The 24,435-nt window shown below is 43.8% G+C and overlaps 2 protein-coding genes across 2 annotated transcripts; one reads left to right on the top strand and one right to left on the bottom strand.

Annotated features, from left to right (window-relative positions):
- Window positions 1–1,741: 1,741 nt before the first annotated feature.
- On the top strand, window positions 1,742–6,203 carry smad4a (SMAD family member 4a). The gene is made up of 10 exons (XM_068752987.1): window positions 1,742–1,981; window positions 2,084–2,258; window positions 2,401–2,430; window positions 2,519–2,722; window positions 3,014–3,121; window positions 3,575–3,625; window positions 3,722–3,905; window positions 3,986–4,154; window positions 4,380–4,518; window positions 4,899–6,203. Exons 1-10 carry the CDS (start codon window positions 1,742–1,744, stop codon window positions 5,108–5,110), a joined length of 1,512 nt encoding a protein of 503 aa, XP_068609088.1. The 3' UTR covers window positions 5,111–6,203.
- Window positions 6,204–10,267: 4,064 nt separating this feature from the next.
- On the bottom strand, window positions 10,268–17,233 carry rfx3 (regulatory factor X, 3 (influences HLA class II expression)). Its single transcript, XM_068752810.1, has 16 exons — window positions 17,126–17,233; window positions 16,958–17,046; window positions 16,116–16,374; window positions 14,791–14,865; window positions 13,782–13,963; window positions 13,513–13,632; window positions 13,306–13,430; window positions 12,997–13,112; window positions 12,263–12,378; window positions 11,966–12,120; window positions 11,768–11,865; window positions 11,507–11,656; window positions 11,169–11,377; window positions 10,908–11,061; window positions 10,752–10,794; window positions 10,268–10,548 (listed from the first exon to the last, which is right to left on the bottom strand). The coding sequence occupies exons 1-16, from the start codon at window positions 17,231–17,233 to the stop codon at window positions 10,268–10,270; spliced, it is 2,280 nt and encodes a 759-aa protein (XP_068608911.1).
- Window positions 17,234–24,435: the final 7,202 nt, after the last annotated feature.

Here is a 24,435-nt window from a genome sequence, read left to right as displayed (position 1 = left end):
TGCTATTAACAGTCGGAAGCAGATAACAGCAATGGGATAACACTGTTGAACTTTTTAACTTCGTAATATCCTCACTCCACACACACACACACACACACACACACACACTTTTGGATAGGCATAAGTATGCAGGGTAGCCATGTTGAGGTTACAAGGAATAGACGTAAAGACGGGAGAGGACTTCAGGTACCTTTAGGCTCAACGGTGCAGAGTGATGGAGAGAATGCGGAAAGGAGGTGAAGAACAGGCAGGCTGGAATGGATGGAGGAAAGTATCAGGTGGGCTCTGTGATAGGAGAGAGTCAGCGAGGAGGAAGGGAAAGGTCTACAAGACAGTGGTGAGGACAGCCATGATGGACGGCTTAGAGATGGTGGCTCTGAGGAAAAGACAGGAGGCGGAGCTAGAAGTGGAGGAGATGAAGATGCTGAGGTTCTCCTTGGGAGTGACCAGGATGGACAGGATTAGAAATGAGACAATAAGAGGGACAGTGAAGGTTAGAGGTTTTGGATACAAGGTCAGAGAGGACAGACTTTGATGGTTTGGACATGTCCAGAGAATAGACTGGGGACTATATCGGTAGAAGGATGCTGATGATGGAGCTGCCAGGAAACAAGGCTAGAGGTTGACCCAGGGACAATTTGGAGTAATCAATTCTCCTAAAAAATAAATAAATAAAAAGCCACAAAAAAGTGGCTTTTTTCTGCTCGCCAATGTGTACAGCCACATTCTGCCCCCTAAACGTTTAAATGTTAATATACTCCCGCTAATCAAATATTACAGTGCTACTTGCATGTTTTATTATTGTTTTAATCATTGTTTATTGATAGATTTCTTCAACAGGAAAACACGTGACGTCCAGCAGCGCCACGCCTTGAGTTGAGCGCATCGCCTCGCCATCGGTGGAGCGGATTGTTGTTGTTGTTTATTTTTGTGCCAAGCTATCCGGTAAGAAATTCCTCCCTTCTGTCCTTTGTAGTTTAATAAAGTACCGCTAGAACTAGTTTAGGCGATGTGACATCTTTTAATTCCCTTTGGTAACGGATTTGGTCAACCTGAAAGGAGGAAGCTAGTTGATCAAAAGGTTTTTAGCATTAGCTGTTAGCTTATGTGCTCGCAAGCTAGCCGAAGCAGAATTTACACAAGCTAACTGCTTAGCCGCGGCGACCTTGTCGTCTTCTATTACCGGACAAGGTCTCCCGGGAATTTATTGTAAATCCTTAAAACGAGTTTGCATTTTATTCACGGAGTGATAAACCAGTGATTCTTTGAACTAACGCTAACCGTGTTACGGTACGTGCAGTGAAGGCTAATGTCAACAGAACCGCTTAGCATTAGCAGGGCAGCGTGTTTCGTGATGCTCACAATAAGCGGTTTATTAACATCGGCTTGCATTAATGTAAATATCTCAAGGTAGAATAACGAGCACTATAATTTCGGTTATCTGTGGTTGTTGTGCTGAGACGTTTCTGGAAAGGATTCGATACCGACGCTTATTGCTAGGCTAGCTCTTGTACCCATCCGGGCTAACTTTTAACCCACATTTGCTGTGAGAATGAGCTTCTACTAATGTTTCTGCCGTGTGCGTTTAATTCTCAAATTACTTTGGAATCAGTAACATTATAATAAACATATTTTCCACATCACGTGCAGTAATCCTTGTATTTGTATTTTTTTTAATATAAATAGAGGATACCACAGGAAAGTCTCCCCAAGGTTAAAAAAAAACCCCCAAAGGAGCAAGATGTCGATCACAAACACTCCCACGAGCAACGACGCCTGCCTGAGCATCGTGCACAGCCTGATGTGCCACCGGCAGGGAGGGGAGAGCGAAAGCTTCGCCAAGCGAGCCATCGAGAGTCTCGTGAAGAAGTTGAAGGAGAAGAAGGACGAGCTGGACTCACTCATCACGGCGATCACGACGAACGGAGCGCATCCGAGCAAGTGCGTGACGATACAACGAACATTGGACGGAAGGCTGCAGGTAGATCGACAAGAATTTACAGTTCCAAGTCGCTCGCTGTTGTGTTTCGTGTAATTAATAGTTGGAGATGATGCGAATGCTGTTTTTCCTTTTGATCTTCAGGTTGCAGGGCGTAAAGGATTCCCTCATGTCGTATATGCCCGACTCTGGCGATGGCCCGATCTGCACAAGAACGAGTTGAAGCACGTGAAATATTGCCAGTATGCCTTTGACCTGAAATGTGACAACGTGTGCGTGAACCCGTATCACTACGAGAGAGTCGTCTCTCCGGGCATCGGTGAGTACGGATCGGCTACGTCGGTGTTATTCTGCATCCTATTCAATTCTAACGATAAAGCCCATGTTTTAATTTAAAAAAAAGAAAGAATATTGTTCTGCAGAAATGCAATTGAGATCTAAATCTCTTCTCCTTCATGCAGACTTGTCAGGACTGACCCTTTCCGGCTCAGGTACAGCACTTTCACAGTTTTCTCATTTGTTCTTTGATCGTTTTGTTGGCGACCGTCTGCCCTCACTTTGTCTGCTGCCTTCACGCAGGACCGCTTTTAGTGAAAGACGAGTACGACTATGACAACCAGCAGTCCCACTCGAGCTCTGAAAGCCACCTGCAGACTATTCAGCACCCCCCATCCAGGCCTGGCCCACAGGAGACCTTCAGCAGCCCATCCCTCCTCCCTCCATCGGAGAGCAGCAGTTCAGCTTCCACCTCGGCTTTCTCTACCATCAGTGCCGGACCTTCAAGTAAGAACCGCATCAGGACTTAAATGTGCAGGTGGGACCTCGCTTTACGACGGATTCAGTTACGACAAGCGTTCCGAAATTTAAAGGTATGTGTTTAGCCTTTTAATCGAAGAGAGTATTTCATTCTCGCGTCGCTACCAAAAAGAAAGTATCAGGACAAAACGTTTGCCCAGTCATTGGCTAACGGGATTCGTTTAGCGACGGGGTCGTCGGATCGTAACTCAAAGTTCTTATTTTCTTTCAACGGACTTCTATTTTCATAGCCTTTTATTTATTGTATTATACATACAGACCCTAATCCCAGCTGGAGCAGGAACAGCAGCTTTACCCCTGCAGTGCCCCAACATCAGAACGGGCATCTCCAGCATCATCCAGCCATGCCTCACACAGGCCATTACTGTGAGTTGATGGGGGGGGGGGCGGGGGGGCACACACACACTCTCACATCAGGACTAAACATCTGTTTCATTCACGAGTGTGTCAAGCACATTGAGATAATTAGAACAATGAGCTCTGTTAATTATTTAGCTTAACGTTGACTGTGGGGCTGTTAAGTTACCCCTGAGCCCTTTCGGTTATTGAGTCTTCAATAATTTACCGGATTGAAACGCCGTAATATCAAACGGAATGATTTCAGACGTTTGCAGCACCAAAACGCAGATCGCGTTTCTCAATCAGGCTTTTAACATGTTTAATGTCAAGTAAAAAGTGTGATGAATCCGGGTAAAAGACGTGTCGTTACGTTTGACGCTAGAAATCAGCCTCCACCTCTGAATGTTTTCAGTTTCAGCGCTGATCTCTGCTCGTTTTGTAACAATAATGTCGATTTTCTGAATCACGTCATCCTTTCAGGGCCTGTCACCAATGAAATCGCGTTTCAACCCCCCATATCCAATCACCCCGGTGAGTATCAAGCCCCCGACGGAGGACAGCCCAAATATTTGACATGGACCACATGTTGACGACGTTTGACCCGACCCGTTTGCTGCTTTGCTCCAGCTCCGGAATACTGGTGCTCCATCGCGTACTTTGAGATGGATGTGCAGGTCGGCGAGACATTTAAGGTGCCGTCCACGTGTCCCATCGTGACTGTGGACGGCTACGTGGATCCATCGGGAGGCGATCGCTTCTGCTTGGGCCAGCTGAGCAACGTCCACCGAACGGAGAACATAGAGCGAGCCAGGTACCCCCCCCCCCCCCAACGTCGTCAGAGGAAAGTGTCCGCGGCGTTTGGCTGATCCTTCCTCTCCTTCCTGTCCTCAGGCTGCACATCGGCAAAGGCGTGCAGCTGGAGTGTAAAGGCGAGGGGGACGTCTGGGTGCGCTGTCTGAGCGATCACGCCGTGTTCGTGCAGAGCTACTACCTGGACCGGGAGGCTGGACGCGCACCCGGAGATGCCGTTCATAAGATATACCCCAGCGCTTACATTAAGGTGGGGGCGTTTGCGTTCCAGTGTAAAGATCGTGCTCTCATAGTCTTATCGATAAAAGCTCAGCGTTTGAGGAGCCATAAACGCTTTTCAGGTGTTACTTGGTTAAATGTTAATCCAAGCCTGACCGGGGTTAAACGCATCATCATGAACGAACCCCTAAGAAGGTCAGATTCTCTGGGTTCTCTCATTGTTTTCTCTCTCTTGCCCCCCCCCCCCCCCCGCTAGGTGTTTGACTTGCGCCAGTGCCACAGGCAGATGCAGCAGCAGGCCGCGACGGCTCAGGCAGCGGCTGCGGCGCAGGCGGCAGCGGTGGCTGGGAACATTCCCGGTCCCGGCTCCGTTGGGGGCATCGCCCCCGCCATCAGTGAGTGCCGCCGCCGCACTTAGCTGCTAACGAGCATTATTATTATTAGCTGCAGAAATGATAACTCGGTCGCATCTTGGTGCAAAAAGATTGATGTCTCAGTGGAAGGTGTTTCGTGTTTGAGATTAGATAATCGGCCGACCAAAGCCTCTGAATAAGTTTTGATTCAACTTTCAAATGTGTAAAGTTTAGGATCACCGTAGCTGGAATGTTCACTATAAAAAACAAACCGGTGAAAAGCTTCAAGATTTCTGATTTCATACGTTTTAGATTATAAAAAGGTTTGTGTTCTAACTTTTTCCAGCAGCAGTAATTTAGCCCGTTTGGCCTGTTTGTGCCACATCGATCCAAATAGTCCGTCGCCTTTCATTTCCCTGCAGGTCTGTCCGCCGCCGCAGGCATCGGGGTGGATGACCTGCGCAGGCTGTGCATCTTGCGGATGAGCTTCGTGAAGGGCTGGGGGCCCGACTACCCACGGCAGAGCATCAAAGAGACGCCCTGTTGGATCGAGATCCATTTACACAGAGCTCTGCAGCTGCTGGACGAAGTTCTACACACCATGCCCATCGCTGACCCTCAGCCTCTCGATTGAGTTAAAGGCATGAACTGTGCAGAAAACACCCCGGCCTGTACGTTCGATCGCTTCTCCCGTGGGCCGTGAGTGCTGAAGGAGGACTGCGATGATGCCGAGTAGGTTGTGGGAACACGGATAAAAAGGTTGGCAGTATACTCTAAACATGCTGCGCTCACACCTACCGTCTGTAGTAAGATCAGTGACCGGGGGGGGGGGGTTAGTTCTGACAGGATCAGCCATTATTGGAACAGCAGCAGCAGTTATCCTGCGGGGCCTGGTCCTCCTTCAGTGGCTCTCAGGTGCGTTTATTCCCCCCCCCACAACGCTCGCAGATTGTTTATGTAACATTTATGTAAAATCATGTTAATCATTACTCATGCTTTTGTAAAATGTACGTCTTAAATATCTTGAAGTGCTGACAGTCCTTGTTTTGGTGTCTTTTCTTGTTATATATTGTCCTTCAGCGTAGGTAATTTTTAAAACGGGGCATCGGCTCCTTTTAAGACGCAGAACTGCTGGATTTAGCTGCTGTTGATTGAAGTTATGAAATACTTTATATAAAGGAACTGCTTTAACATTTGTAGTAGCCATTCTTTTAATTCGGGGGCCCACATAGCATCTGTTAGCAATTTGCCTCATTGCGTAGTATGTGTGCTTACTCCTTGTATCCGTACGATCGCTTAGCAACAGCTGAAGTTTAATGTTTTCCCCCTGATGACCTCGGTGAGACCACCGCCCGTTTCGCTTCGAGTATTACTTGGATGGCACTCGATCTATTCTGGACAACAGCTGATTAAAGAAAGCAGGGGATGAACTGGGAGGAAGTTGAAGCCATATTGATGCCAAATAAACATCCATGAGAAGTGAGGTCATCAGACTGCAGTATTTTCAGTTTTATCATTAGTGACAATTCGCTCAGCACTATTGATCAAACTTTACTTTATTATTTGGAGTATTTTATACTCTTGCTACCTTTTTCAGTGATGAGTCATAAATAGAAATGCTTTAAAATTACAAGGAGGTGCACGTTTGTGCTCATCTTCACAGTTGTGCGTTTGAATATATTATATATTCATTTACACACATAAATGAATGGTTAAATAAAATGTAATGGGCTAACGAGCAGTTGTGAATTCCTCTTCATTCAGAATTGAGTCATAATTATCAGGAGGGACACTTTCAACAAGAAAACATTTATTACTGCAAAGACAAGTCACAAAAGTTGAGAAAACACTAAGCTAGCCTGAGCTGAGATCTGAAATATTCAGAAAAACCAAACTACATGTGTCTGTAATAGTTCCTATAGTCATCAAAAACGACACACTAAATGATAACGTCTTTATAAATATAAAAGTCCCCTAATTGTCCTCCTTGTATATGTAAAATACACAATACAAATCACCCTACACGCACGCATCTGTTCGCTTTCCAAATTGAGAAGAAAAACTTAATGGCACACAAAGTCAAAGTCACATGAAATTTGTGTATATATTATATCAGATACTATACATTATCCAAAAAAATGAGAAAGGAGTCACAAAAGTACTTCAGCCAACATATCTGAAAAGGTTCACCAAAAGAAATCATAATTAGGACCCAAATAAATATTTTTTCTCCCAAATTTCTGATATATACATATTTAGGGTGAATCAAAAAAAAAAAAAAAAATTAAAACCTTCCCCAAATGCCACTGCCAAATGCTTGTGCTTGCATTAGAGCGTGCTACAGATGGCCACGACTCACCAGACTGTCAAATGGCACTTTGAAACATCCAGATATAAATTTAAACAAGTCACAGCATTCAAAATAAAAATAGCATTTCACAAAAAACAAATCACAATGATGAGGAAAAACATGACAAAAGAGAGCATTTCATTTACCTTGCAGTCGCTCTCTCCTCGTTCATTTACAAGTTCTTTACAATACAAGCCATCTGCAGGTCGTCTACTGTACGTAACCTACTCGGTATGTCTGTGTCTGTGTCGTCGCATCAATTACTATAATAATAGTCCAGGTCTTCGTGATTCCTCAACCCTGGTTGTCTTCTCAGTGGCAGGACCTGTGCAATGAATGTCTGCTTCTGATAGCCTCGATCTGTAGCCCACCCAAAGCCATCTGCTCTGGCCGGGGCAAAATGAAAGGCACTGGAGTCTGCTATGGGTCAGTGAAGCTGCCATTTTTTAAATATATATTTTCCTTCTGCTCCTACTACATGTTAATGAATAGCTTATTTCTCTCTCTAACATCAAATGGTTGAAAACGGGCTCATTTGCAACATGTTAGGAAAACAATCTTCAATTTAAAAAGTCAACAAAAATAGTAAAGAACAGTTGTTGGCAGCATTAGCGTCAGTCCAGTGGTTTGCCAGGCAGGTTTTAGAGATGCAGAAGCCAAAGAAAAATAATAATCATGGCCTGGCACGCAAGTTAAATTTATATATATATATATATTTAAAAAAATGGGACAAAGCTGAAAATCATCCGAAACATTTTCTAGCAGCACATGGTGGGCGTTCGAGACCAGTAAGCACTTATGATCCTAAAGCACACGATTAAGATTGAACGAAAACAAACCATTTTCACTTCAGGCACGGAAAAAATAAAAATAAATACAAGGTCACATCTACAACGTTGTTAATTTAAATGATAGAGTCGAGATTCAAAGGCTGAAAAAGCCACGAAGTGAGGAGGAGGAAAGAAACAAAAATAGAAATCAGCCACGAGGAAGAAAAATATGCTGCAAAAACCTTCATTCATAACTAGCTAGCCAGATTTACAATGATTTGGGAGTCACAAATGGATTGGAGAATGTGTCTTTGTAGCTGCCGATCATTTTCAGATTTCCCAAAATTGCATGAGAATGATGAAACAAATCAACCTTGCAGAGGTTTAAATCTAAACACACATATACAGCATATAAAAACAAACAGGCTGGCTCTCTGTTAATATTCAGCATCAGTGCCCATCGTAACATGATGTGATGAATGAGCATCAGAATGAAAAAAACAATAACACAATAAATATCAATAAATAAACATTTCTGCAGCTAAAGGGCATGCGCTGTTTAAGCAAGCATGACCCCCCCAAAAAAAAAAATATATTGACAGAATGCTCCTATGAAGAGGATTAATCTCAATATTCTCCATGACAAAGAAGCCTAGAAGAGTTCAAGTATAGCTGTCGTCTAATGAATCAGAAGTTAGTCTCCCCCCAATCCTTCCCCGCTTCACAGTCTATGAACTACCTACAGCCGAGCTACCAAAAGGAACAATCACGTTAGCAATCAGATCAACCGCACCAAAACAAAAAGCAACAAATATATGTAGTGTATCGTCATATTTATATATAATATACATATAGATCTATATATCTCTTTGAATATTACAAAATATCTACTTTTGGTCCACTGTATGTACAAAGATGGGTTTTTAAACAGGGAACAAAGAACCGAAAGAATCTGATGGCGCTAAAACTGAAGTGAACATGGATCAGAGGTGAGAGAAACTGTGAGAGATTCTCTCTGTTGTGTTGAGCTTTGTGCAGTACAGTGGTGTGTGTGTGTGTGTGCGTGTGTGTGTGTGTGCAATAAGGTTTGGTGACTGTGCTGCACGTGTCAAAAAGGGCTGGCACCACTGGTCTGAGGTAGGGCGACGCATGGATGTGTCCCAACACATACGCACAAGGCTTGTATAACACATGTACATAAAAACAGTGTAGAACTACGCATCCGTGTTCACACACACACAAACACACACACACGCGCGCGCTTCACCCGATAACAAGGCTAATGGGAGAGCAGGCCTCAAGAGGACAGAGCGAGGGCAGGAGAGAGGCTAAAGACCAGGATTCCGTTAAGTAATAAGCTCAGAAGAGCTTAATCCAGAGAACGCGGTGGGTGTGCGTCTGTGCCTGCATCCCTTGGTCTCTCAACGCTGATGAGCCAGACCAAATCCAGCCACAAATGCAGAGAGGGCGGTGGGCTTCTCTGCAGCACACAGCCAGGACTACGAGGACAGCTGCATTTCAGGATAAGGCACTATGATAAAGCCGAGGTACATTAAATCCCTGACGTTCCCTTCTGCTCTGCAACATGGCACTGTAAAAACAGGGCGGGCCAAAAAAAAACGGCTCACTCAGCTTCTGCTTCGTTGGTTTGGTTTTGGTCCTTCGTGAAATTAATTTCAATAAGACAGAAACGGCACAAAGACATAAAAAAAAAATAAGAGTAGGGCAACGTGTCGAGTGAGATTTCTCTCTCCCCCCACCCCCCCTCCAAAGATTACAGCTTGTCACGTTAACGGCACTACAGGGCATCTAGAATGAACAAAGGCAAGCGTCACGCACAGAGCGCATACAAAAGCTAGCATCGAGCAAGTGGTTCTGTACAGCCAGTCTTCTCAATCTTGGTTCTATTGAGACGTTATTAGCAGCACATATATCTCTGCAGGGCTTTTTCTTTTACTGGGGGCTGAACGTGGTTATCGGCGGGCGGCTACTGCGTGATTCTCAAACAGAGAGGAGAAAACTGCCCTCGGTTTGTTTTAAAACAGGAAATAATAGACATACATAGCAAGTCATCACTTTGTTTTTTTTTTTGTTTGTTTTTTTAAACTAGATACAATAGTAGTCAAAATATTTCCATCAGCTAAATGCATCTCGCTATAAACCATATTGAAAGGAAATCGGAGGGATGTGAGAAAATTAAAACCAAAACCAAACACGATAATAGCACCATGAGTTTTCGGGTAATACCAAACAAAAGTTAGAGCAAAATTATTTACAAGTTGGCAAAGGTCTTGAGTCGATCGATGACTTTGCTCCGACGGGATTAGTGACGTGGATTTGAGCTCCGAGACATCAGTGAATTGCAGGAAGTTTAGTTTTCCTTCAAAATAAAACCTGCTCCGAGATCAAACAGGCCAGATGAGCGCCTGTCCTCCAGATGTTGCATCATGATAAGAGCTCAGATTCACATGGAGAATCCGAGCAGTCAGGTGAGGGCAGCACATCTCATGGTTTTGCCGGCACTACCCTGCTGACTGCGTTTGATTGGGAGAGTAGAGCGCGTCCATAACGTGTGGAAAAACAGAAACATTCTAGACTCATGGAGAGAAAGATATGTGGAGAGTTCGATTGCAAAAATGGGCCGGACGAGGCGAGCCACGCCCTCGGACGCTCACACGGAGGCGTAGGTGTTGCCTGTTGCGCTGCAGTGGCGGATGGTGGGAGTACCAATGGATGGAGTTAGGATGTGCTCGGTGTGATCCTGTAGGGGCTGGGGGAGCGAGTGGAGGACGCCAGGTTGGACGACCCCCACCACGGGGTGGGACCCGTCCTCCAGAGCCCCGACCTGGATTACCTGGATTACATCATGGGCGGACTTCTCTCGCTTGGCGAGCGGTTCCCCAGACACTTCAGGGTCCTCCTCTAGATCGCTGTCCATCCCACTCGTTTCGTCTAGAGGGAGGGGGGGGGAGCAACACACACACACACACACACACACACGTGAAACATTAATGGACAGGAGGATTTACAGAGCCGGATTACAGTGACGATACTTCCTTGTGTTGCATGCAACTTATTATGTTATTGTAATTATGTTTAGTAATTAAAATGCTCACGTTCTCAAGCTGTTGCACTTTATACATTTTGCCACCTACCTTTATCAATGTTGCTCAGGGACAGGGTGTTGAGGCTGTCGAACTGAAGACGGAGACAAATGTCAGTTAGACGGACCAGAAGCAGCTCGTCGAGCCGGATTGTTTCTCTCCAACCTAAAAAAGGGACCGTAACAATTCGGCCAGTGGCAGGTTTACCTCCCCCATGACACCGATGGGCGTCTCCCCAGTAGCTTGGGCCACACGGTGCTCCACTAGAAAAAACATGTACTCGTCATACAGCAGGCGAATCAGATGGAAGGACCCAAAGCTGGCAGCGCTGCGCAGGGTCAGGTCCCTGATTACCATCGAGCTGCAGACACACACACACACAACAAACAAAGAGCGTCAACGTTTTATCATTTCCAAATGATGCTTCACCCCCCCCCCCCCCCCCATGTGGCTGATTTTATTTCCAACCTGTAGAAGGACCACTTGAGCAGGAACTGTCGAGCCGCCCTGGGGAAGCTGGGCCGGTGCTCATAAGGCTTGAGCATCTGGTTCACCACATTCTCTAGCCAGGCTGCCCACTGCTCCAAAGAGCTCTGCTGCTGCAGGGTGGCCTTGAAGTCCTGCTCCAAGTGCTGAACCACGCCCTCCTCGCACTGGCACACCCACGATGCCTGCTCCTAGAATGCAAAATAAAAGTTACACATCTAAAATATTTGGAGTTTTGTAACTGCAGAGCAAAAGTATAAAAAAAAAGAAGGGAAAGGTTCTTCTGACGGTGTGTGTGTGACACGGAACATCCAACCGACCTGCACGTTGGCAAAGTCAACACGGTTGAGATCACTCAGCATCTGGTTGATTTGTGACGTGTTTTGCAACACAGCACGCGCCGCTTGAGCCAGGTGGTTCAGAGATGTGTATCTGCGCAGTGTTTGCGCAAAGGCACTGACAGCGGCAATCTGTGAGAGCACACGAAAGCCAGAGTGTTACATGCCATTCCATACAACCCTCAGGTGTTACTATAGGAACCGGTGGCAGATGAGATTTTGTTGCGTAGCATCTGCACCTACCTTGATCTGGATCATTCTCTGCGGAATGGCGCTCATGGCAGTATTGAGCCATCCTTCCAGGCTTTTGGCAAAGTTGCGAATGGCTTGAGTCAAGGCACCTAAACGACAAAAAAAAAAAACAAGCCCAACAACGGCGAGTTAATCCTGGCGGTATGAAAAGCATTAAAGCGGAACACGCATCAAAAGTCCAAGACTCACTGGGAATGGGTCTCAGGACATCAGGAATGAGGATCTCCACAAGGGCCTGATACATTAGATGGTCACAGGCGCTCATCCATTTGATCACAGCCTCGCTTCTGCAGAGAGCCAGCAGCTGTGAGCAGGGCAGCCGTGCTTCGATCTCGCTCACGCCGCTGAGGAGTCAACGAATCACACTTAGGAAGACACCTTTGAAATGTTCAGATCCTCCTAAAAATATATTTAGTTCAAGTATGTTCAGCGAATGCTTTCTTTCCTCAAGACAGAGGCCACCCCACGAAAGAAAGCTGACCTCACCTGTTTTCTGTTACAGTGGCGCCCTCTACAGAGTCAGGGGGGGAATAACGCCAGAACGTCTGCCACAGCTTCTCGATTAGACTGAACTGGAGGTTGACGACGACGTCCAGGATAGCCTGAAACAAAAGAAGATAATAAACCAAGACTAGAACTGGATGGGGAGGAGAAAAATACGTAGGCATGTCAAAACCTCAGGGCACCAATCCCAAATTAACCGATGGCAGGTGCATCTGCTTTTTTTAATTTTTTAATTTTTTATTTGATGAACCGACTTGAATCATGGCATGAAACTAGACCACCTTTTGCCAGACCATAAGTCCTTGGCTGTCAACTGTGGATGACCTGGTCTCTTGTTTTCTTTCTAGACATTAGGAGAGAGTGATCGAAAACTTCACACGAAGAGAAAATTCTCCTCCAAAATGCCAGCCGCTGGCATTTACAAATCTCTCTCAGTATAAACACACATGACCTTTCTCAAAAGTTTCCACACCCTGAAGTCAGCCAAACTTTAAATGCATACTCTTACCAGCATTTTCTAATTAAAGATAGCTTATATTTGATCTAAATAAATGTATATAATTACGCATACCTATACATCACCAGCCACTTTATTAGGTACACCCTGCTAGTAAAAGGTTAGACCCCGGCTTTTGCCTTCTGAATAGCATCAATAGCAATGAAGGGGATTTCTTTCTGACGTGAAGCAGCGAATACAAAAACGAAATGAAGCTAACCTCACAGTGCTCTCTGTAAAGGGACTGGAGAGCTTTCACATCCTCTGGACCAATGTTCTCTGCATTGCTCTGCCCCAGGTCCAGCTCCACAAAGTCAGGGAGTGCTCGTGATGCATCTGTTGGGATAAAACAAATATATATAATATATATAAGGCAACAATCTGAAACACACAAATAAGTGTATTTTTATTTTGGTCTTGCAAACAACAGCTCTCTAAGAACTATGATTCTTCATGCAGTGCCGATACGTTGAAAGGAAAGCTTCTTAAATCTACGTTCTTAGAATTCTGAACGGGTTACTCGGCTGACCAAGGAACTGCTGATGGTGTTGGCTCTGTGCAATGACCGTCTGCTCTTCTGCGCCAGGAAGTGGCTGGCCCCCACCCGAGTAATTCTCCCCAGAGCAGGCATCAAACTTCTGCACCGGCTTGAACCTGAAAGCACACGGCTCGCCTCAGCTTATAGAGCGACGCTAGTGCTACCCGTGCGTATGCATGTCTGGTTTCGGCGTGCTACCTCTGTTTCTGCTGCACAGGCTGCTGTCTGAGGGCCATATACTGCATGTCTTCTTGTAGTCTATTGAGTGGGGAGTCTGGTTTCACACGGATACCATAGTAATGGTATTTGGAGTTCCCTCTGTAATGCAAAAAAAAAATGAAAGTAAAGAAAAATGTCAGGAGGTCAGATGAACTACATGTAGAACCCCATCAAATAAAAAAAATAAAATCTGCATTCTTTACATGTCCTTACGTTAGAGCAGAAAGAAAAAAAAAAAAAAGCCTAACCGTGTCCCGAGGCGCCTTGTACGAAGTCCCATGAAGATGGAGCGGATGAGTTTGCCAAAAGAAGCTGCGTTTACAGGGTCCAGTTTTTGCTCCTGGCAGTGGCGCAAATAATGATTGTAGAGAGTGGATCGTGGTAGACTTACGCCTTCTGCTGTCTCGTAATTGTCCAACAGCCACTGCAGCTACAAGGGCACACATTATTTCATTATTCAGTCAAGAGATTAACACACTGGTCCATGCACACCGTCTCAGACTGCGCACCCTCTTACCCAGGGTGCAGTGCGACGCACAACGCAGAGCCATGGCTTGTTTATTATGCACGGTATGATTTGTGCCCATCTGTACGCTCAAAGCCGTGCGCAATTGGCCATCAAGCAGTTGGTTTAAAATAAATCGCTGTATACATGTGTGTGACCTTTAAGGTGCGTATAAGTATGCAGAGTATTAGTGATTAAAATAGATCTTTAGCATCTCAGGTGATTTTCAACGATCATGCAGACAACTTTGAAAGGAGAAACAACGTGATTATTTTTCCATGCATGTGGGATTGCTGTTCAAAGTTCAAGGCTTTGCTCAAAGAAGTTGCCTATTATGCTAATTATCGACATTTCCTCCCCCATTAATCAGAGCGATTAGTTTCAGAATCATTTTGAACCGAACGGTGTAATTCATGCTTGGCAATGCGATAAAATTAAACCAATTATTTCACGTAATGCCTGTCCCATCTTAACAAGCGAACGGCAGATGGAGAGGAGCATATATGCACAGTATACTACGCTTTACAAGATTTAAACAGGGCCCTGCGAGTCTGTAATGCTGAGACTGCAGCATCACATCGCTGCAAAGCATTGCTATCGCAGCCAATGAATTTAAAGCGATAGTAACACCTGAAACCAGCAAAGAAACACGCAAGCATCAAAATCAAATATATACAGAAGCAGCACAGCAAGAGAGTGATGTTGGCAAAAGTCAAAGCAAGCAAGGTCATGCCGTCAGAAAAGCAACTTACATGGCTGTTGAGCAGCGAGCTCCTCTGACTCGATAAACCCTCCGATTTTTGGAGCGTCTCAATCGCCATTTCAATCTGACAAACCATGGAGCAGAGGACAACAAAATGTAAGAGGGAGGAAATAAAAACAAAAAAACAAAGCAACATAAAGAGTCGGTGTTGAAACATTAGTGGCCACTGGCAAAAAAAAAAATGAAGAAAAGATCCCAAAGCAAGCAACTACTAACCCAAGCAGAGGAGGACTATCTGTCCTCGATGGAAAATAAAACGCTCGGCGGGATCATCAAACTACACTGGAAGAAGCACAACTCTTCCAAGATCCCACCTGCACAGATCTACTTGTAAAAGTTGATTCGACAGGAGTTGTGCTGAACAGATGACTTGTGAGTCTATGTTTGTTTTTATTGGTGTTGCCTCCTTCATTCATGAATACTCAGAATATTCATTCGACTGATCTCGTCAAGTACATCATTCAGACGAGACAAAGGTGAGCGGGTATTTTGAGAGCGATCCCAATGTCCTCGTAAACTTGCGCACATTTTGAAGGCAGGGAAGCAAACATTTATTGGATGTTTTAAACATGGCTGACATTAACAAGCATCAATATTGAGTTCCTCCGTCACCAAGCTACATTAAAAACGCCAGGCATTCAGAGAATAGCAAAAGAGGAATGCGTAGTTTACGTACTCTCTCACCAGTCCTTTGTTTCAAATGCAAATTGTTTGAAAATGTATCTGCCGTGATAATTCCGCTTTACACCCATTTCGTCTGAAGCCTTGTGGAATGAGACGTAGATCTGCCCTTGCGAAGGCATGTGTGTAATTATCTTCTCCTGGTGTGTTTGAAATGTTTTCAGCCTGGGCGGGAATCTTAAATACCGTTTTAATTGACCTGCAAACGTTTTTGTGCTGTTATTTTTTTTGAAAGCGTGCACGCAGTCAGCTAATATGTTGCTCTTTTCACCGCATTAAGAACAATTCCATTCTGCCACGAGCCCAACCTCCGGAGAATGGACTTCATAGTGAAGCAGATAGACATGTGGAATGAAAATATTCACATGTACTAAAGAGAGAATAATTTGTTGGAGTGCTTTTCTGTAAATAACTTATGTAAGATGTACGCTAAAGGACTTTAGGTCTCCTGATTTAACGCACAACACATTATAGAGAAGATATACCGCACATCATCGCACTATTTGTCTCTTACCGGTATGTGGGATAATGTGTGCATTTTTAAATCCTGACACTAATATTCGTTACATCGATGAAGTAACGTGAAATCAGCGTGTCTACAGTAACAGAGGCAATTCTATAGGAGGGACTTACAGTAGCTGGGGAAGCTCTCGCAGTCTGAGTGGCGGGGTGGGGTCCAGCGTTGTCCATTATGTAAGCCCCAGGACTGCTGCAGATGACCTGACCACCCGTTAGATTCATGCTCATTCCTCCAGCGCCCCCTCCTCCATTGCTGGTCATGCCATGAGAAGTCCCCACGGAGGACACTTGTGATGAGCTGCCCTGCGTGTCAAAATAGCTCCCCCCACTGTTCTGGCTATACAGCTGAGGCTCCGAGTATGAGTAGGTTCTTCTGTTCAGAGGAGAGGTCAACAATTAATTATGAGGATAATCAGGAATTTATTGTTGTTTGAATGGTCAAGAGATTTTCAAAATAAAATACGTCTGTACTTAAAATCTTTTTTTTGGGGGGTGCCCCTCATTATATCATCCATCCAGGTGTCGGGTGTTGGATTTATTTTATAGTTCTGAGGAGTGGAGGACCGTAAAAGAGGCTTCCAACCAGCTGCTGTGGACATGCAGTGTGTTTTTCTGAGAGTGCAGCTTGTTAACGGTTTGTAGCCTCGTTCCTAAAACCCAGGGGACCCCGATCAAGCACCAGCACTTAAAAGATGGCTCTACTTCTGGTCATTCTCAGGTGACTGAGCACAAACTCTCAAATGGACCCTCGTCAGAAAGGAAAACAGATCACACACACACACACACACACACACACACACACAAAATACAAAAGGCACCCTCCTTGGCATCATGTGCTTGTGACATGAACGATGGTGTGACGAGACTTGAGGGGAGGAAGAAGCGGCTGCAGAGACTCAGCACTAATATTTGTGGAGTGGTGTAACGCCATTGCTGGGATGCTAAGATTGACTCACATGTTTCCATTTGTGTAGACGCCGCTGCTCTCCTCCACATACTGCACCTGTGCTGGGTAAACATGCTGAACCTGTTGAACAGTCTGGGCCTGACAAGTCAAATTTCACAAGTTAATTTAAATGACCCAAATCAGAAGAAATGCACGTGCAACAGAGGCTCGGGCGTACCTGTTGCTGGACAGGCACCTGCTGGGCTGGGCCGGTAGGCTGGACAGGCACAGTGGTCTGAAGAGGGACAGTGGAGGTGGAGTCAGCGCCTGCCTCAGGGGTCTGCATGGCGCCTAAATCAGACGCAAATACAGAATGCTCTCAGGCTGCAGGCAGAAAGGGCACACCTTCAGAAAATCTAACAATTCTAAATAGATGCTCATATAGCATTAGCAAAAAAAACGTTTTAAATATACAGGTACACACATGCAAAATGATACAGTATTACTGTATATCATTTTAAAACCTTATTAAACATATTCTGTGGCACAATGAATAGTTAAAAAGCAATAAAATTAAATTAAAAAGAACAAAGACATAATCTTTGTATAGAAGAAAATAAATCCAATAAATACCCGCAAAAGTTTGTTTAGCAAAGACACAAAATATGCTTAAATGAGACACTAATCTAGTCGTAAGAGAAAATGTACAATTTCACCAGACCACTGTGTGCTTTGCCCAAGTCAATGCCATTAAAGCTGCTGAAGAGCAACTCTACCCCAGCGCCAGTTTCAGCCTCATGGTACTCAATGTACTAATAGCCTCATGCATCAACGACACATGGCCTCGTCTCCATGTCCACAGCCATAAAGCAAGTTAATATTTGACAAACTCCAAATGGATGAAGTCAGTCACCACCTTTACAGCTCGGTTTAACATTGCTGGAGATTCCGGGAGTACCTGGACCAGTGCTAAGAAGAAGAATATGATCCAGGAACTATTTTTAAGTATCTTGGCGGGACTACAGCTGAAAAAGATAAGTGGCGGAACAGAGATTTGAAAAAAATGCATCTACTGTATTCTATGGGCTAAGCAAACTCTTCTGAAGATACGAGTGAAGAGAAAGTGATGGCCAACCTGTGTTTAGAGAGTAATAATAATCTGGTTGCCATCACTTATTCCTCGCAGGGCGAGGCCAACTGCTCCTCATCACAGTTTCCATGAACAAGCCTCTCTTGGTTAATTAAGCTAGGTCTCTCCACACAGCTTTGAATTTCTCCAGGGACAGCCGAACCCTTCGCTTCATCTTCGATATCACAGAAGCCTTTTTCTTGGGATGAGGACTAACGTTTTATTCGTGTCGGGGTTGCTGCCTTCAAAGTTTGGCTACAAAGCCGAGTCTGACGCATTGAGAAAGGCAGAGGTTCAGGGGAAAAAAAAGAACTCTTTAAACATACAGGGGTGCTGTGATTCATTAACCTAAAGGCTACTGCTGTCAGGCTGTTTCCGACATCTTGAGGAGGGGATGTGCGTACGCATCGCCGCCAGCAGGATGCACGAGGAAAATAGACTAGTATCCAGTTTAAATATTTACATTCTGAGGCACAGTTAATGATCAATTCACCCAAAGGAAGACAAATCTGGCCGCACATAAGGCAAGGCAATAAGCCAATGGATGCAGGCAGATGCGATCAAAATATCAGGTTGAACTGCATCATGCGGCAGACGCTACACCAGTGCTGAGAAGGGTGTGTAAATGTGAGCAGAAAATAATGTAGGCTTGTTCTCCATCGTGTAATTTAAAGACCCAAGTACATGGGCCCAGACTGAGAACACCTAAAATGAAGAAAAAATAGCGGGTCTGCATCACAACACACACTCCTGTTGCCTCACTCCAACCCCCTTTACAAACACGCACACCAACACACCTCCTGCCTCACCATTCAGGCTCTCCCTTGTGGCCCACTTAAATACTGTGCTCCACTGAGCAAGTGCAAGCTCTACAAAGACACAGAGGAACAAAAGCCACCAAGGAGGGCAACGTCTTGCCCCACGTTTTCTCCCCTCCATTCTGTCAGCTAACATTACAAGCAACGGAGAGCAAAGAGTGCGCAGGTTCGGATTCACCTAACAGAAAACACACTGAGGAGTGGAGGACTGTATACTTTGTACCTCTAATGATCATGCATGTAGTCTACCGAAACAAATGAGAGCTTGTGAACCAGGCTGAAAAGTATCAAATACTAAAAAATTGCTTCACAAACACAGACACACAAACACCACAGGGACACACACACACACACACGTACACACAGCAAATGCAAACAAAGGCAAGACGGCAGCGTGATCAGGTGCAAAGCAGGAAAACAGGTGGAAGGAGATCTACCGTAATTGGGAGCTGAAGTGTGTGCGCATACACGCGCACGTATGTGTCTTTGTGAGTAGAGAAGGGCATGCAAAGCGCTATGTTGTTTAGGAAATGGGGTTTGAGCTTATAGAAATACTGGGTGTGACTTGTCTTTTTGTTTTGATTTAGAGAAAATTTGCATTCAAATATGGATACAAGTAAAAAAAAATTTATTCTAGCCAAAGGTTTCTGAAAAAATCATTAGAAATGACCAGATTGATCATTTCTGCACCCCATTTCTGGGTGGCTGTGGGAGCTCACAGGCCAGATGTGTGCTCAGGAAAGAAACAAAAACAAAACCTTTAAGTCTCCTCTTTCATCAGCAATATACATTATTTCTGTTGGGCGAGGAGAAAAACAAAGCTAAACACGATGTATTCCGCTAAGCCATGAAAATGGATGACTGAATAATTGAATTAATCTGGCCCTCTTTAAGTAATTGGAAATGAAAGAGGATCCAGGCGGCAGGTGGCATGGTGCTATTTCTGCACTGCTGGACTACAGGTAAGTGGTAACATGATCGTATGACTAGCAGTTCCCAACATCCTTTTGTGTCTGTGTGAGTGACGGTGGAAGGGTGTCTAGTGCCAACCTATCTTTGGTTGAATGTGATAATAGCTTTACATTATTTTGAGATTTCAGAGCAGTGTGCATAATTGCACCGTCGATATTTTGACCGGCTTGGTTTGGAATTACTTGCACATCATCAACAGGTCTTTCATCATACACAGATCCAACTAGTACTTACAATAACAACTGTGAGAGAATCAGCTTCTCGGGGCGATCATTGGGCAATTAAATTGTTTTTAATTACTGATAAACACATTTTCAGCGGTTGACACACACAGACCTAGTTGGACAGGAGTTCCTCCACCCACCTCTTTCCATAAACACATGAGTGAGAGATCGCAGCTGTGCAGGAGACCCAATGGAGCAAAGTGAATTTGTGATACACACACAAAAACAATATAAAAGCATCCACCTATATGACCCACCAACAAGGAGTGAGGAAATTCCATATGAAATATATCTGATTTAATCTAGCCTAATTTTATTAGCATAAATCAGTCTGGAGCAACATCTCCAGTGGCTGAAAACACTCATCTTTCCCTTTCTTGTGTACCCAGGTGTATATATACACATACTTGCACAAATGTAATATTTTTTAACAGTAAGCTAATATTCTGGAGTATATCTACATTGAATGTGGAGGGACTTTTACTTTTATCAGCCCAGATACAGAACGTGCAAAGGAGAAAACCAAAAAGATTCCTCATCAAATAAGGAATTGTAATGATAAATCGGCAGGTGTTATTCCCCCCCCCCCCCCAAAGGCAACTACTGCAAAAAAAAAAAAAAAAAAAAGATCGTATCCATCTGATGCCACAAAGAGGACAGCTGGGAAGCTAGCGAAGCTATCTTGCTCCCTAAGACAAAAGGGAAAGTAAAAGGCTCAGCTATCGCCAATAACAATTATGAATTTTGGCTCACGGCACTTTGTCGCGCTTATCTCGAGCGACGAGATTTTAACTAAACGAAACACAAACTTAATATATCGCGCAACATCAGCCACAATATGGGACACCGACGGGCATTGTGAGGTTAGCAACCTTAGCAACAACAGACACCTGCTCCTGCTCCAGCTGACCAGCTAGCATCAGTGACTGGCCGGAGCCTATGCTACAACTCACTACGCTAAGTTCACACAAACACCGAAAAGGATATTTTTTTATTTCACCGCACTGACCACGTTTAGGCTCGTTTTTTAAGCGACCAGCCACCCCCCCCCCCCCCCCCGGGTGGAAGAACAAAGCTAGCTGCTGCTAGCGAGCAGGACCTCGGCACAGCTGTGAATATCTTACAGGCAACGTTAGCAAGCGAGGCTAACCACGTCACAAAGAAACATCCCGGCTAGCCAAACTAACCCAAGCTATTCGCCGAGCCCTTCCATTCAGTGGAAGACAAAACGCAACATAAAACGACTCAGATCAGTGTCGGGGGGGGCGGAAACAGTAATAAAATACCCATTCAAACCTGAGCTGCGGGACTGGTTGATGGGATGAGGATGATGGAGGAGGTGGTAATGATGGAGCGGAGAGGTTGTTGTTGGTGGGTTACAGTCGCCAGGACTACGGTGACTGTGGCGCTGCCTCTCCGGGCAACAGTTGCTATAAAACTCTCTCGCCCCGCGCGCGCGCAGCCTCAGCGGCGGGGTGGGAGGGAGAGAGATGAAACGGAAATATGCGCAAATTGTGGCGCATTAAGTGTTTGAGTGCGCGCGCTCATTGCACTGACGATGAATATGCTTTCATCTATTTTTTTAAAAAATATTTAAAAAATATTTTACAGAATTATGAAATAAGGGCAAAATCGATATGGGGGATTCTGCAGTAAAAGCGTGATGTCAAAGCGTAAAACGCGTAAAAATACTACATACATGGCATGGAAGTAAAAACTCCTTGTTACCCAAATGTCACAGAAGTATTAAAAAATGCAGGCCACATAAAATAGGAAACGTAAAAGCAATCAGTGTATAGAATGGCTCCTTCCACAGTGTAATGCCGAGCCGTAATGGTTCAGTCTGATTTATCACTAATTAAATCACTTTAAGAACATTTTGATGCAGTATTTTGTCAAAACTTTGATTCTTCACGTACTCCTGGGTGGATTGCTATCACAGTAGATCTACCTGCATAATGTCATATAAAACCCCAATAAAAAAATAACATCTAAAATGATCAATAAAAAGTCAATAAATCGGAATATGGTAAAAAAATAAATTTTGGAAAGGTGTAATAAAAGCTGGAAAAGTTGTGAAATACTTAGAAACATCTGATTGTACAGCGACTAAAGAGGTTAATTGGTAGCAGGTGATGATGTCATTCACAGGCAAAATATTTGGGAAAATCTGCATAGGTAAATACCCCAACACTTTCTCAATGCATAGTTGCAGTAAATCTGAGGATTAAACCACCAATATTCCATAATATATATAAAAAAAACTTCAGAGTACAGAGAAAGCTCTGTAAGGATGAAAACTTACAGCGAATGGTCTTGACCTTCAATCCCCTCAAGTGGAATAATAAAAAAAAAAAAAACCTACATCATTCGATGAAGCACAATACAGATTTGGCTCAAGAACACTTTGGAAACCGAGTCAGTAAATGCTGCTGCATCTGCATCTTTCTCAGAAAGACTTCACACATTTTAGTAAAGATTAAAGGCGATGGCTGTGGAGAAATGGAGATAAACGCTGACTAACGTAGCCTGCTATATATCACAGTGCTTGTGTGAATCTATAACCTAAGGATGACCAACATCATGCTTTTTTTTGTGTGTGTTTGTTTTACTTTTATTCCCACATTCCTGATTTGGCATTAAGTTAACCTGACCTGATCAATACATCTGAATGATATAATGAAATGTTCTGGTTTTAGATGTTTGACTCTCAACCGGTGCCTTGTGTTTTATCTCGAATGAGTCTTTATGATTTACTTAACAAGCAGTTATTGACAGTATCACACTTAAATATTGCAACACCGTTTTTGGATATTAGTGGAAGAACAGCTCCATTTTTTATATGAACTACAACATTTAAACTATGGAACCCTGAAGAAGTTTGGTTAGAGGTGACTGAACAAATCCAGGTTGATAAGAGTCATAATACTGCATACAAAATCTTAAACTGCGTCCACTACATTATACTTTTTATTTTTTTGTTAGCAGCAATAAACATATGCTTTTTTGGGAAAAAGCTGTTGTTGCTAAGCAACTACTGAAATCCACATCTGAGGTATGACACGCTTTGGCTAATAGTTATTTTCAAGTAATAACAGTTTTTCCTTTCAATTTCAAAACAAGAAGAAGCACAACCGTAAAAAAAAGAAAAAATAATTCATACAATTTAGGCAGCAGTGGTTGCTAATTAATTATTTGATTAATGGTCCATATTTCCTGCCAAACATTACCACATCTATTCATATGAATCATCTTCATTGGTGCTGGCAATTATTTAAATATTTCATATGAGTTGTAAGTATTTATTTATATTTTTACCACCCATGGACATTTCACTACATTAAATTGAATTTAAAATATACACTGAGCGGGAGACTTGTCCAGGGTGTACCACACCTCGAGGCTCCAGCGTATTCCCCAACCTGTATTTTGAATAAGCTGCTGAAGACGAGACGATTCCAAGCGTCTCGTCATCAAGAAGGTGAATGAAGATGAATATAAATATTGAGACTTGTGTGCTTGTCGTCAGCTCTCCTTTTCTTTACTTTTTCTTTACGGTTGGGTTATGGATGCATTGTAATGCAGTTGAGAATCTCTTTTACGGCATTGAAACATTGCAACATCACGGGTTGAAATAACCAGAACTATTATTACCGCAACAGCTCATGTGAAGCAAAGACAACAGAACACGAGTAATTTAATTCGTGCATGCTTATTTAGTAATTTGCAGTAAATTAAAACAAACGTGAAAATGTGCCGTTCTGATCATCAAACGCCACTCTTGCTCATGATCTTGCCATAACACGTTAAACAACAGGTTAAGTCCATGAACTTCACACTGAAATGGTAAGGCTGTCTTGTTACTATAGTTACAAAGCTAAGGCTCAAAGAAGAACCTTAATACATAAATGATCCTTCAATGCTGCGCTTTGATTGCTGTGTGCAGTTTGAATATTGTGTGAAATGTCACATTTGAAGTATCTACTAAATATTGTACACAATGCTGTAGAAAAACAATTAAAGTAAAGCTCTCGTTGCTGTCCAGGCATTAATGAGGCATTAACTGACAGGAGGTCAGTTATTTATAGAAGCTCAATAGAGGCGAGAAAGAAAAATCTTGTTATGAAACCCAGCAGCATTTTGGATTGCTTTATCATCAGATAATGTTTCGTCTGGCGAAATAAAGCAGCTGCCTTGCTGTAATTCCACCTGAAGTGTCATTCCTGAAGCAATGCAAAGAAACTATCAGGCAACGGAGCGATATCCCTCTGTGCAGGAGCCCCCCCCCCCCATCCCCACGGCGAAGAATTCTCCTCCATGCAATCCTTGATTAAGACGCCTGGCTTTTACTTAACTGGACGTTAAATCCTGCAGATGAACCTGTATCCACACAAACACACAAATG

The sequence above is a fragment of the Brachionichthys hirsutus genome, chromosome 19 (genome assembly GCF_040956055.1).
Source record: "Brachionichthys hirsutus isolate HB-005 chromosome 19, CSIRO-AGI_Bhir_v1, whole genome shotgun sequence".
Classification (NCBI taxonomy): domain Eukaryota; kingdom Metazoa; phylum Chordata; class Actinopteri; order Lophiiformes; family Brachionichthyidae; genus Brachionichthys; species Brachionichthys hirsutus.
Note: the sequence above shows the minus strand (reverse complement) of the source record. Positions and strands in the feature narration are given on the sequence as shown.